The sequence below is a fragment of the Episyrphus balteatus genome, chromosome 2, assembly GCF_945859705.1.
Source record: "Episyrphus balteatus chromosome 2, idEpiBalt1.1, whole genome shotgun sequence".
NCBI classification, from domain to species: domain Eukaryota; kingdom Metazoa; phylum Arthropoda; class Insecta; order Diptera; family Syrphidae; genus Episyrphus; species Episyrphus balteatus.
The window spans coordinates 92124722-92137478 of record NC_079135.1 but is presented as its reverse complement, the minus strand read 5'-3'; the positions used below and the strand labels follow the sequence as shown (position 1 = coordinate 92137478).

General features: G+C 30.6%; 1 protein-coding gene across 1 annotated transcript; it reads right to left on the bottom strand.

The window, feature by feature from the left end:
• Positions 1–254: 254 nt before the first annotated feature.
• LOC129912263 (uncharacterized) lies at positions 255–9910 on the bottom strand. The gene is made up of 6 exons (XM_055990439.1): positions 9691–9910; positions 9023–9635; positions 1158–1716; positions 756–937; positions 501–661; positions 255–435 (listed from the first exon to the last, which is right to left on the bottom strand). The coding sequence occupies exons 1-6, from the start codon at positions 9860–9862 to the stop codon at positions 278–280; spliced, it is 1845 nt and encodes a 614-aa protein (XP_055846414.1). The 5' UTR covers positions 9863–9910; the 3' UTR covers positions 255–277.
• Positions 9911–12757: the final 2847 nt, after the last annotated feature.

Here is a 12757-nt window from a genome sequence, read left to right as displayed (position 1 = left end):
TTTGGCAAGGCTGTAGTCAAAGTTTTTCTTCAAATTTCCCCTATTTCAAATGTCACTCATTCCAGGATCCAATTCACTCAAAAGCTCTTTTTTTTGTGGTGAGGTGAATTTCTGTGAGGTAAAGGTGAATTTCAAATACAAAGAAATCTGGGGAAGTTATTCGAGGTGTAAATGCTGAAAGCGGATCAAATTCAAGGATTTAAATTTTTCATGACGATAGGTCAGTTATATAGACTACACAAATAAAGGATATATATACTTAAAAAGTTTATTTCCTTTATTCCCGAATTCCCGACATGCCAATGCCCTCTATTTCTTCTGGTTTTTGTCGTAATTTCTTATATCCAAAAATTCCTCCAACAGTTGCTATTATTGCAACCAATGCAACTCCCAGGACGATTCCAAGTATAACCAACCACGACATCTGAGCTTGAACTTTAACATAAAAAAATAGAAACACATTAATTTAATTGATTTTTGAACATGCATCGTCTCCATACCAGTCTTCTCGTTAACGATGATAGTGAAATTTGATAAGGTCGCTCCATTGTTCACATTCTGAAACTGGCAGCTCCATTCTCCGAAATCATTTGCGCTAACTGCATTGATACGCACTCCACAAAATCCTTTATCAATCCCTTCACCAAAGTACTGGACATGTCTGTGTTCGTAAAAGAAACAAAACATACACACGACAAAAAAAAAAATGAAAAAAGCCATGGTAGAATATGGTCGAATAGACATCATGAATATACCCTGTCATCTTTGTGCCTCCAGTTGTGCTAGCCACCAAGTGTACACGACTATTCGGGCTAACATATACGCATCTAGAAATTGGTTCTTCAAACGGGGACTTACACATTAGTTCCAGAGGCTCATGCTGTGCAATCCTAATACTGCCCGTAACTACCCGACCTAGTTTCGATTCAATGGAAACCTATACAAATGTGGGTGGGAATATAAGCAAGAAGGTCTCTTCTCTGCTGGATGGCTTTTAATTAATAAAACAAGAACAAAAAACATATGGACAGGACATACACACACGGTTGACTATGACTATGAAGGAGGAATGTAACTTGTCCTCTATAACAATGACTATGACGATGACGACGCATACGTATATAGACCCGATAGTTAGGGTTCTATATATAGCTTACCTCAATATCCTGGACAACATCACCCTTGTAATCGGATCCTCGCAGACCACACGACCATATACCGGGCATGCTTTGCACATTGATGAATGTACAAATGCCAAGGGCACGGGACCGTTGAAATCTTCCACTATCCGGAAAATAGAGAGTGTTCTTGGAATCTCTGAGATAGCAATCGTCCACAACAAACGGTACCGTGCACGTTATTTCGGAAATTGTACTTTCGGTCGAGTACAATTCAATCCTTCGTCGACGAAGTAGAGTGGTTGAGTCGTCGTCTTTGTCGTCATCGTCCTTTTCTAGTTTCAGATTCTGATTCAGATTCTGGTAGTGGTAACTGATGCTACTGATTCTACTGCTGCTTCTATTATCCTCATCTTGTTGGCGTTTGAGTTCCTCTTTGATGATGGTTTCCTTACTTGAAGTACCGACATAAAAGAGACAACCAGTACCAAGTTGTAGTAACCCAGTCGAATCGGAATGTTGAATTATTTTCCAAAGGCCATTCTCAGATTGTTCGAGGGGTTTTGGTATCTCTAATGCGCATTTAGATTGAGATAACCTTCAAGAGAGAAAGAGGCGGAAGTTTAAAATGTGAAATATACCAGAAGAGAAAGAGAATGCTTTTGCCTTTGAATCCTTTGAAAAAGGGGGTGGCAGAGAGGGGGTTGTGTATTTCTTAATTAAACAAGTCTGACTCTGCTGGTTGAACTGTTAAATTTGAAGAATGCGTTCAAAAGGCTTCAGGTGGATTCGATGCCAGTTCAAAAAACTTCTTTTTTTTTTGTGTGTTTGACTTACAGAGGTAGATAGGTCAGTTGTAAGGATAAACTGAGAGTAAGTACTTGTATATAGTAGAAGCTTAAGGAGGAACACAAACAACTTTTAATTTAGAATAAAACGTTTTGGAGTACAATAATTATATTTAAGACAAAGTAGTACAATAGACACTAACTAACACAAAAGGTAATTTAGTTATAGATGTTCAGAATTTTATTTGATGAAGTGAATAGCTGAAATACCAAGGCAATGATATTTATAAAAAGGAGTTAATAAACAGTAGGAGGATGCTTGTAGTTTTGTGTGAATAGACTTCTACTAATATTTTGTGGGAATGGATATTTAATTTGTTTTTGTGCTATTTTAAAATGTTTAAGCTAGTGAGTTTGTGTTCTTTACTTATTCGTTATAATCGTAAATATAAATATAAGCGTTTTTAGTAATCTCTTTTATTGTATTTATGGGTTTTAGGTTAGGATAACAATTTCTTCCTTGATGAGTATCAGCCAAGGAACCGACAACCTCAAAGCTGTTGTTGGAATAATTATTTGAAATAATTATAAGAAGAACTGTCTAATTATAAATGCAACCAGGAATTTTGATATTTTATGGAAAAAAAATCAATTACGAAAAAAAAAACTAGCAAGGATTAAAAGAGGATTATAGAATTTAAATTTGAATTTCAATAAGTTACATAAAACTTAATCTAAAACGAGCATTAAAGTCGTGGTTTGATGCATTTTTCTTAGGTGACCGTCAGTTTAAGTTATTAATCAATGAATAATTCGTCCCATTATGTTTTTGGTTTGAAAAAAATGTGTGTGAGAATAGGTTTAGAATTCGAACTAACGTTAAACAGCGATAAAACTCTCTCCGAAGCTGAAAAAGCATCACTGAGTCGTACATACTTGTATTGTTCTACTGATAAAAGTAACTTAAAATCCCGAGTCGAACTTTATGTACGAATTTAGTACTCAAAGTAATTAATATAATCTATTTAAGTACTTTTCGTTTTAAAACAGACCTAAATATGAACTTTGTACACTTAGTAAACTCAGTAACTCCTAAAAAACCTTCACGGCGGATAATTAGCGACTTTTAAAACTGAAAACACTTGTTTAGTCCTAAATAATCTATTTGTGTCCAGAATTTTTAGACCTTACTATGCACTTGTAAATCTCTTTAAGCTTGGTAGACACTATTAACACTATTTAAGCTAGGTTGAGACCATAAACAAAAAATACCAAGACTGGAAACTCGGCGGTCAACTGACGTTTGCCTACAAGCTGCGAGGTGTGGTGAATGTCGTGAACCTATCGTTGTGTTCGTGTTGGATGTGTGGTGAATGTCGTGAATCTATAAATGTGTGCGTGTTAACGTCATTTACCAACGTGGTGGCTTTCACATATATTCACAGACAACACTGAACACAAAAGGGTTTTGGGGGGGAAGACGTAGGAAATTTTCCAGTCTTGGTATTTTTTGTTTATAGTTGAGACTCTTAAAACTCAAACATTTTGTAAGTGCTAAATGTTCTTCAGGTGTCTAGAATATTAACCCCTAAATATGTACTCTTTTACCTAGGTTGAGACTATCAAAACTCCAATTTCTAGTTAGGTCCTAAAAGTACAAGTTCAGACAGGAAACCACCTTGGTCATTGTCTCGTGCACTTGTCACTTTAAAAAGGGCATTCGAAGTGGGTCATTTGGCAAGTGCGGGTCGGTGCCGCGTGTTGACCAATTTCAATCTCGGTCTTAGTTGCAAGTTTTATTTACAAGAAAAAATTGTTCGTGCGTTATTTTTTTTTTTTTTTATATATAAAAGAAAGAGATAAAGTGTTGATGATTGCGGCACTCGGTCAAAATGGCGAGTTGGTGCTTACAATAGTATCATTTCGGCAATATTAAAATCACTTGTTAGGTATTCTTTATTTTTCAAAAAGTAAATTTAGTGTTCAAAATTATTCGTGTCGCGTGTTCTTTTTAATTTCTCTGTACAGGACAATTATTAGTTTCGTACGAAACACGCGTTAAAAAAATTCGAGATTTTAAACAAAACTAAAAATACGATGATGGAGAAATCCAAAAAAGTGCTTTTTGTCATGACATCCGTCTGTGCGTGTCGGTGCGTTCCTCTGTCGGTGAGTCGGTCGTTGGTGCATCTGTACATGCTGCCTAAACGGGATTTTCTTAAAATTTAGTATGGATGATTTTTTCGTAATTTTGTAATTTTGTAATTGTGTTTTTTTTTTATTTTGTAATAGGTATGTGTATCTCTTATAAAAAGTATACCTACCAAAAAATTACATTATTGAGTGAATTTAATTCAACGGATAAGCCAATTTTATTCAGATGTTTCTTATCATTTTGTATTCTAAAATATGATAAAATTTTCAGAAAAATATTTAGTTTTTGTAAAAAGGATTAATTTTTGACCTAAACATTTTTTTTTTATTTTTCTTCGGAAAACTTAACCAAATCTTCAAATTCCGATAGTTATTTAGATACTTAGAACTACAACAGCAAGTAAGTGTGACCCAGTACTAGATTTTATTTTTTATATTAATAATATGTAGCTATGTGTAGCAACAAACAATAATTACACTGTGATAGTTCAAAAAACCGACAGAGGGCTCTTATGTCTACTAAAGATAATTCGAGTATGCTGAACACGATGACGTTCTTAGTTTTTCTGGATTAGGTCAAATAAGAAAGATTTTTGCGTTTGAAATTGTGTTTGCACATGCCAAAACTGAGGGTATAAAACACCATATATTTTCCAATTTTTGATTTTTTATCAATGAAAAATGATGGAAAATCTATTTTTTTGGAAGTATTATTCGTAAAAGAAGTTATTTGAAAAAAAATCTGTCGAATAACTATTTAAATCATTATTTTATGGCAAAAAACGACGACTTTTCTTTCACTTTTTCTTGCATTTTTTAACTATAAAGGTACAAATGTATGCGAAAAATCAACATTTTTTTGTACACACCTTTTATGTGTTAGTACTCTGGAATATTATACATATTTAGATGTAGATATTTAATTAAAAAATCAGGCATAGTATCAATATTTTTATTTAATTTTTTTAAGTTCAAAAAATCATTTTTCTTTCAATTTGTTTTAAATCAAACCTTTAAAATTCATTCTTTCACAAGAAAATACTCTTGAATATCCAACTTTCATTATTAAAAATAAGTTAAAAACTTTAACTATCTCACGGTTAAAAGTGAAACTTACTTTTAACATAAACGGTAACGATTTGTTGAAAAATCACAAAAGTTTCGGCGTTTCAATCAAACATGCTCATACTTTCAGACATGGTCGATCATACCAAAAGCCACTTTTTCATATTGCAAGTTTTGCCAGTTTTATTATTTTTTTTTTTCATACAACATAGTAAGAAAACGATTTTGAGCCCACTTCCCCTACATATGTATTGCATTTAAACTTTTTGTAATTTTTTTTATTATATAAACTAAAAAATTAAAAAAAAAAACAGTGTTTTACTGCTACTTTTTCACTCTTAAGCTTAACCAATATTGTAGATAGATAGGTACTGCCTATTCGTATTTGTGAACAAATCCATATTCTATCCTGAAATACAAGATCAAATCGTTGCCACCGAGTGCTGCATTTTAATTTAAGTAATACGAAAAATATTAGAAAAACTGAAGAAAAATCGACGTTTTTTTGCCATAAAATAATGATTTAAAATGTCATTCGACAAATTTTTTTCAAATAACTTCTTTTACGAATAATACTTCCAAAAAAATAGATTTTCCATCATTTTTCATTGATAAAAAATCAAAAATTGGAAAATATATGGTGTTTTATACCCTCAGTTTTGGCATGTGCAAACAAAATTTCAAACGCAAAAATCTTTCTTATTTGACCTAATCCAGAAAAACTAAGAATGTCATCGTGTTCAGCATACTCAAATTATCTTTAGTAGATATGAGAGCCCTCTGTCGGAAAAAAAAGTTCCATTTTCGAACACAGTGTTATTTTTATTCTATAGCTTAACAACATTAAAATCACATATCATTACGAATTAAATCTAAATTTGCACTTCAACGTTCCACGTTTAGTAAAATTTCAGCATAATTCATAATAATGCATTGTAAATTACTCATTTTATTTAACCTGAAAATATATTATGAATGAATTAGAATTTGTAGAACCATGTTAGAATATTTAGACCCTGATGAGATCAAAAAGACCTATAGAAGTCTTAAAATGTAGAACTAATAGGACTTAATGAGTTTATGTAGAATATTTAGGTTCTATAAAGTGTTTAATAATAATATTTTAGCTCCTAAATAACTACCCAATATGGGATTTTTTCCGATAACCGACTATTTGAGGTCTTAAGTAGAGGTTATTTTCTTTAGAAATTAAGTGATATTTATGGTCTATTTAATCTTAATAGAGAATGTTTCGGATTAAAATATGTTTTAAATAGTACCAAATGTTCGACTCGGGATGTTTATAGTACAGGTAAAATAGTACATAAAATCAAGAAATAAAAAAACAATTGTTACACTCATGAAACTTGGCTAAAAGTTTGCTTTTGGGGTAAGAACCAAGGACAAAAGAGTATATAAACAAAAGTTGTGCGGAAGGGTGTTTTTTAGCGGACAAGATGAAGGGGGTGAAGGTCAAAAATATACTGGAAAAAAATGTTTGTCAAATATGACACATGTTTTCAAGGTATTTTTTGATGCTGAATCTAATGACATAAAATTTAAAGTCAATACGATTGCTCTAAGAAAAGTTATTGCCGATTAAAAACAAGGGTGCTTGTTTTTTGACTTCAACAGGTAAAATATAACCGAAACCCATATGAAAAACATGCTACATTGACAAAATTCGGGATGAAGGTTTTAGATAAAGCAGGGACAAAGAATTCATAAAGTTTTTAAAAATATTTTTGGCGAAAGGGTGTTTTTTTGGTGGGTTGAGTTGTGTGTGAGAAAGGTATCATAACAGCTGACTTATATTTTATTAATTTTTAAAATTTGGTGAAAAAGTTTTGTTTGGTATAAGAATTAAGAATCTGGGACCAATTAGAGATTTTACTGACTCTTCGAAAAAAAAACACCCTTTTACCTAATTTTTTTTTATGAAAACTCTTTATTCTTGCTTTCTATCCCAAATTCAATGTTTTCACCAAATTTCATTAGGGTGACCCATTATTTTTGTTTTCACTCAAAAAAACACCATTTTAACCATGATATTTTTATAGACACTTTAGATTCTTGTTTCTAATCTTAAAAGTAACAAAATTGCTGAATTTCAATATTGTACTACTAATATTACTCTAGTATTACACACTTTTTCAAATATACCCATATTTTCTCTAAACCTAAAAAAAACACCCTTTCAGATGAAAAAAATGTATAGTTTTATTCGTAATTCCCATGGAAAAGACAAGACAAAAACATTCTTTGCAACCTTTCATGGTTCTTAAGGGTGCCTGCCATAGAACCTTTCTATTGATTTCTGAATTTCTCGTAAACGACTGACTTTTTCATAAAAAAAAAATTCATTTTTTTTTTTAAACCTTTCTATCTTGAAGATATTTTGAAACCACTCTAGAACTATTATTAGTTCATTCAATAAGGAATGAATGAATTTGCAGAGACTCTTCTTATTGGAAATATAATTATTATCTCTATTCTTCTCATACATCATTTTCTATAAAAGCCCCATTTTCAGTTATTACCACAATAAAATCATAAAAGAACACCATTTCTAACTTTGAAAATATTACTCCCATAAGAAAATGATGAACTAGAGAAAGAAGTTTCAAGTTTCAATAAGTTTTTCTGCTATTCGGAGCCGAAAATCCAACATATCAAAAATTCTTCGAAAATTGGTCAAGTACGTGGACCAATTTTCGAAGAAATAACTCAATATAAATATGATAATGATAACTGATGATTTCGATACAAATATCAAAGTCTCATGACAGTTGCAAACCAAATCTGTTAAAAAAAACCAATTAGGAGACCGTGGATCTTCGAGTAAGGGTAAAATTCTATAAAGATAAAAAATCTACCATCTTTTTTGGACTTGTAGTTGATTTCAAGTTTACAAAACTTATAAAAATTTGCAAAGTATTTTTATAATCTCACAAGAAATTCCTTTAAAACCATTGAAACCAACCATTATCATTACAAACTAATACCTTTGATGGCATTGCCCTTTTAGCAATTTTGCTTCTATAATACTTTACAGAAGCAACAGTAGCATCTGTAAAGCATTATAGAATCAAAATTGTTTCTCGGGTGGTAAGGAGGGCGTATGCGTAAACTTTTTATCCAAAATATAGAATGTTAAGAATTTTAAGCGTTTCCTTTTCCATTAATATCGTAAGAAAAAGATTACCTACATGTGAAACGAATGAATATATTCTCTAAGAAAATGATTGTGAAATTTTCAGCCCAATTCTGCTATTCGATTCACTTTGATCTATCTCTCGATGAGAAAGCTTTTCAAAATTTAATTTTTACCGCCTAACAGAAGGGCAACATTTTTTTATATTTATTGTGAATAAATTTTTAACTGCCAATTTTGAGAAAATAGATCAATAGCATTGATTCGAATTAAATAAGAGCCCAGCATTGATTCAAATCAAACACATTCATGTTGTGTTTAAGGACATTGATCTTAAATAACAAATATCAATATTTTTTTAAAAACCATCCCTGGAAGTAGGTAGATACCCTTTGTTTAAAAATTCAGAATTTTCAAAAATGTTCTCCAAATCCATCGAATGAGAGATCAAAAGAAAGGGCTCTTCATATTTTTTGAAAACCAAGAGTTTGTAGGAGTTCGGGTTGTTGAATTATTTTGCAATCGAAATCGAGGTTGTAGGTATTTTTTTCATTCGGAAGCAGATATTTTCGGATCAAAGACCCGAAACAAGTTTTGGTTAACAGATATGAGATCACGGTGAGCAAGAAAATTACAATTTTTTTTTAGGATTTTCGAAAATTATTAAAAAAAAACTACTTTCACTGATACTGATTCTAATAAAAATTATAACAAAACCACTCAAATTTTTTCTTAAATCTTACAGTGTATCGTATGAAGAGTATTTTCCATTGTATAATCCATCAGCAATATACAGCTGTGTTGTCCTGTCTGGCATTTCAGCTCTGCAACTTTGCACCGAAACCGATTTCATTAAACACCGCAAGACAATGTGATCGTCTCTTTCCTCGATACTTGCTTCGGAGTATTGAGTGATTGGCGCAATTCGAACGCTTATCTTTTCTACACTTTCATCCATACTGCCCCAAGATAGAGTACGACATTCAAAATTGTTTTCATTGTTAATCTTTTTAAACAATTCACACTGATCCCAAGACTTTTTAGTCGATGTTTCAATTAATCTACATGCTCTGGTGTAATCTTGTTTAGTGCAAGAGACCGTGTTAAGTCCTAATGGTTTCTCTAATATAGTGTCTAGAATCATTTTTGGAGCTGTTAAAATTCTTATCCTAACTGAATCGTTGGTGTAAGATTCAGAAAAATTCATTGCTTGCAAATTCCATGTACCAATTGAAGCATTATTTATATTTTCAACACGAATTCCACATTCTGTTTTCGAAAATTTTTGTACTTTCTCTCCACGAACGGTTTCAATGACATCATTTGAAGTAAGATCAATTTCGATCTGATTTTCATCTGAAGTTCGAAAAATGTTTATGATTTCACTACAAACTATTGTAACTGTGGTTACCTTGAAATTTGAACCAACATTTACTTATTTCCCCAAAACTTTCTTCTACTTCCAAGTATGTAATAAATCCTTGTCCGTCGATAATACTCAAGTCGGATTTCGGTCGAATTTTCGCACATACAGAGAACAAATAAAGCTTTAAAATCACTAAAATAAGCAAACTAGACTGCATCTCGTAAATCAACTTGACAATAATGAACTTTTAATTAGATAAAATAGGTTTTGTTTTAAGATTTAATGTTTCGCTGATAAAAGTCGCTTAATCGAATTTCCTAATCATAGCCAAGATAATGTTATCAAAGTCGACAGTTTATTGTTAGTACAATTAATAATCGCAAGCAATAAATAAAACAAACTTTCTTATTGCGGGTGGTGACAAGAGGTACCTACAAAAAAAATATAAATAATGAAAACTCATCAAAAAGATACGATCAAGCATTGTAACAACAGTCTTTTGAACATAATTTAAGTTTATTATGATCTCCTAAGAGGGCTCTAGGTCTTTCTTAGCAAGGAGATCATAATAACACTGTGGTACAAAATTAAAATCATGTTAATTTTTTTGGAAGTGACCTAGCAGAAGTTGTAGGTATTACTTAGTACATCATATTTCGGCACTTTAAATTTCAAGTTATCGTCAAAAACCCATTTTTCAATGTTTTCATATTTCTACGATTTTTTACTCAGTCATTTTTCGGTCAACTTCAGTTCAGTTTGTTCTATTTACATATGCTGAATCAAATTAGTTTTTAGTCATCAAAATCAGTAAGAAATAGTGGAAGTTATGATTTTTTTAATTGAGAAAAAAATTTCAACTTATTGCACAAAACCAATGATTTTTTGCAATTTCCTCAAAATTTTTAGGGTGCTTGGGTAAAACTGACTTGAGATTCGGGTTCAGCAAGACAAAATAAATAAAGATAGGCAGGTCCGATCAAAAGTAATGGCACTTTTTTTGAGCTTGTGTTATCATGGGCAAGAAAAAATGAACAGTATTTAAAATTTATATCTGAGCAACCAAAAACGATAGGAAATTTTTTTAAACGTAGTTACAAAGAATAACATTTCTTCTAAAAATTAAGACTATAACAAATTTTCTACCATTAGTATGAACCGAGAAATTAGTTTTTCATTTGTTCGAGTGTTCCAAATTGAAATTTCTTTCTAGAGAGTAAAAAATCATAACTTCCACAATTTGTTACTGATTTTGATGACTAAAAACTTATTTGATTCAGCATAAATAGAACAACTAAACTGTTTATAAAAAAAAATAAAAAACCAAAATGTAGCTTAAAAAGGTCATAAATATCACTAGATTTATAAAGGAAATAACCTCTACTTAAGACCGCAAATAGTCGGTTATCGGAAAAAATCCCATTTTGGGTAGTTATTTAGGACCAAAAAAAATATGATTAAATCTTTTTTAAAACCTAATTATTCTACAAAAACTCATTGAGGCCCAATTTATTCACACTCCATTAAATTTAAAGTCTCCATTAAAAACGGGAAATTTTAAAATTTGTATGTGATTTGACAGATTTTTTGTTTTTAATGGGGCCTTTAAATATAATGGAGAGTGAATAAATTGGACCTGAGTCCTATTTATTCTACTTATTTCTAAGAATTCTCTAGCCCCTTTTTATTCTCATTAGGGTCTAGATATCCTTACTGGGTCCTTCAATTTCTAATTGAACTATAAATTAATAGCCCTGTTCCATTGGAGGTGGTAATTTACTCTTCAGTAGAAATCTAGTACAACAACTACACATTCCTATATCCTCGAGTAGAAGATCATGTGTTGTATTGTAGTACTAGATCTACTCATAAGTAAACTATCACCTCCAATGGAACTGTGCAAATATTCAGGTTAAATATAATGAATATGCATTTATTATGAATAATGCTTAAACTTTACTAAACGTGGAGTTTTTAATAATATAAATGTTAAAGTTAAAATTTAAGCATAGTGAGAATGTTTGCACATCGGATATAATATGTGCTTAATATAACTTAAAGCAATCTGAAGTTTTCTTATACCTAATCATATTTCACTTCCAATTTGAAATTTTCTTTAGCTTCATGAGTACCAGCGTTTCTGCATGTGACCACCCGCACGCCGCACCATAAGTGTTTTCCATTTTTTTTTTATAAATAAATATTTTTTAAAAGTATTTTTAATTAAATCTCATCTTGAAAAAGGTACCTACTCCACTTTTGAAATCACGGCCTTAATTTTGAATTTTAAAATTATTGAAAACTTTTTTTTCAAAAACCGTTATTTTAATGTAAATTTTTTTTCTTGAAAAATTAATTTATGAAAACGGGATATTTAATTTTTTTTTTCATAACTTTTTTCAAAAAATAATAATTAAAAATAAAAAAATAATAAAACTGCGCTAACGATTTAAAAATTTTTCTTTATGGTCAAATAGTCGAAATTGTAAGAAATTCGACTATGCAGTGCATTGAATTTTTTTTTTTTTTTCAATGCAGAAAATTTTTGATTTGCAATAAAAATTTGTTTTCAATGCAAAATATTTTTATTTGCAATAAAACATTTGTGCCCTTGAATGTGAATGTCACTTTTTGCATTGGTTAAAGAAAAACTTAAATAACTTATAACTTTTTAATTGTATTTCTTTTATGAAATCACTGAAGGAGCAATACAGAAATTAATTTTTTGCAATTTCGTTTTCAAATAAACTTTACCCTTTAAATAATAATTATTTTTAGGCTAGATTTGATGGCATTTTAAGGAGTGACTTAGTCCACTTTCATATAAGGGCACATTTATTTTTAATGCAAATATTTTTCGGTTGCAATAACATTTTCTTTTTATCTAAAATAATTTTAGTGTTTATAAATATTTTTTTAATGCAAATTTTCTTCAGTTGCAATTTTTTTTTTATTTCCAATAAATATTTTTTTTTTTAATTTCAAGTTCATTTTTTTAATTGATATTACAGCCCTTTCCGGGAACCGTAACTAACGATACCCGTAACATAAAACCGTTTTCTTCATTTCTGACCAATCAAAATCAACCGAAAATATTATTATACAAGCGTTT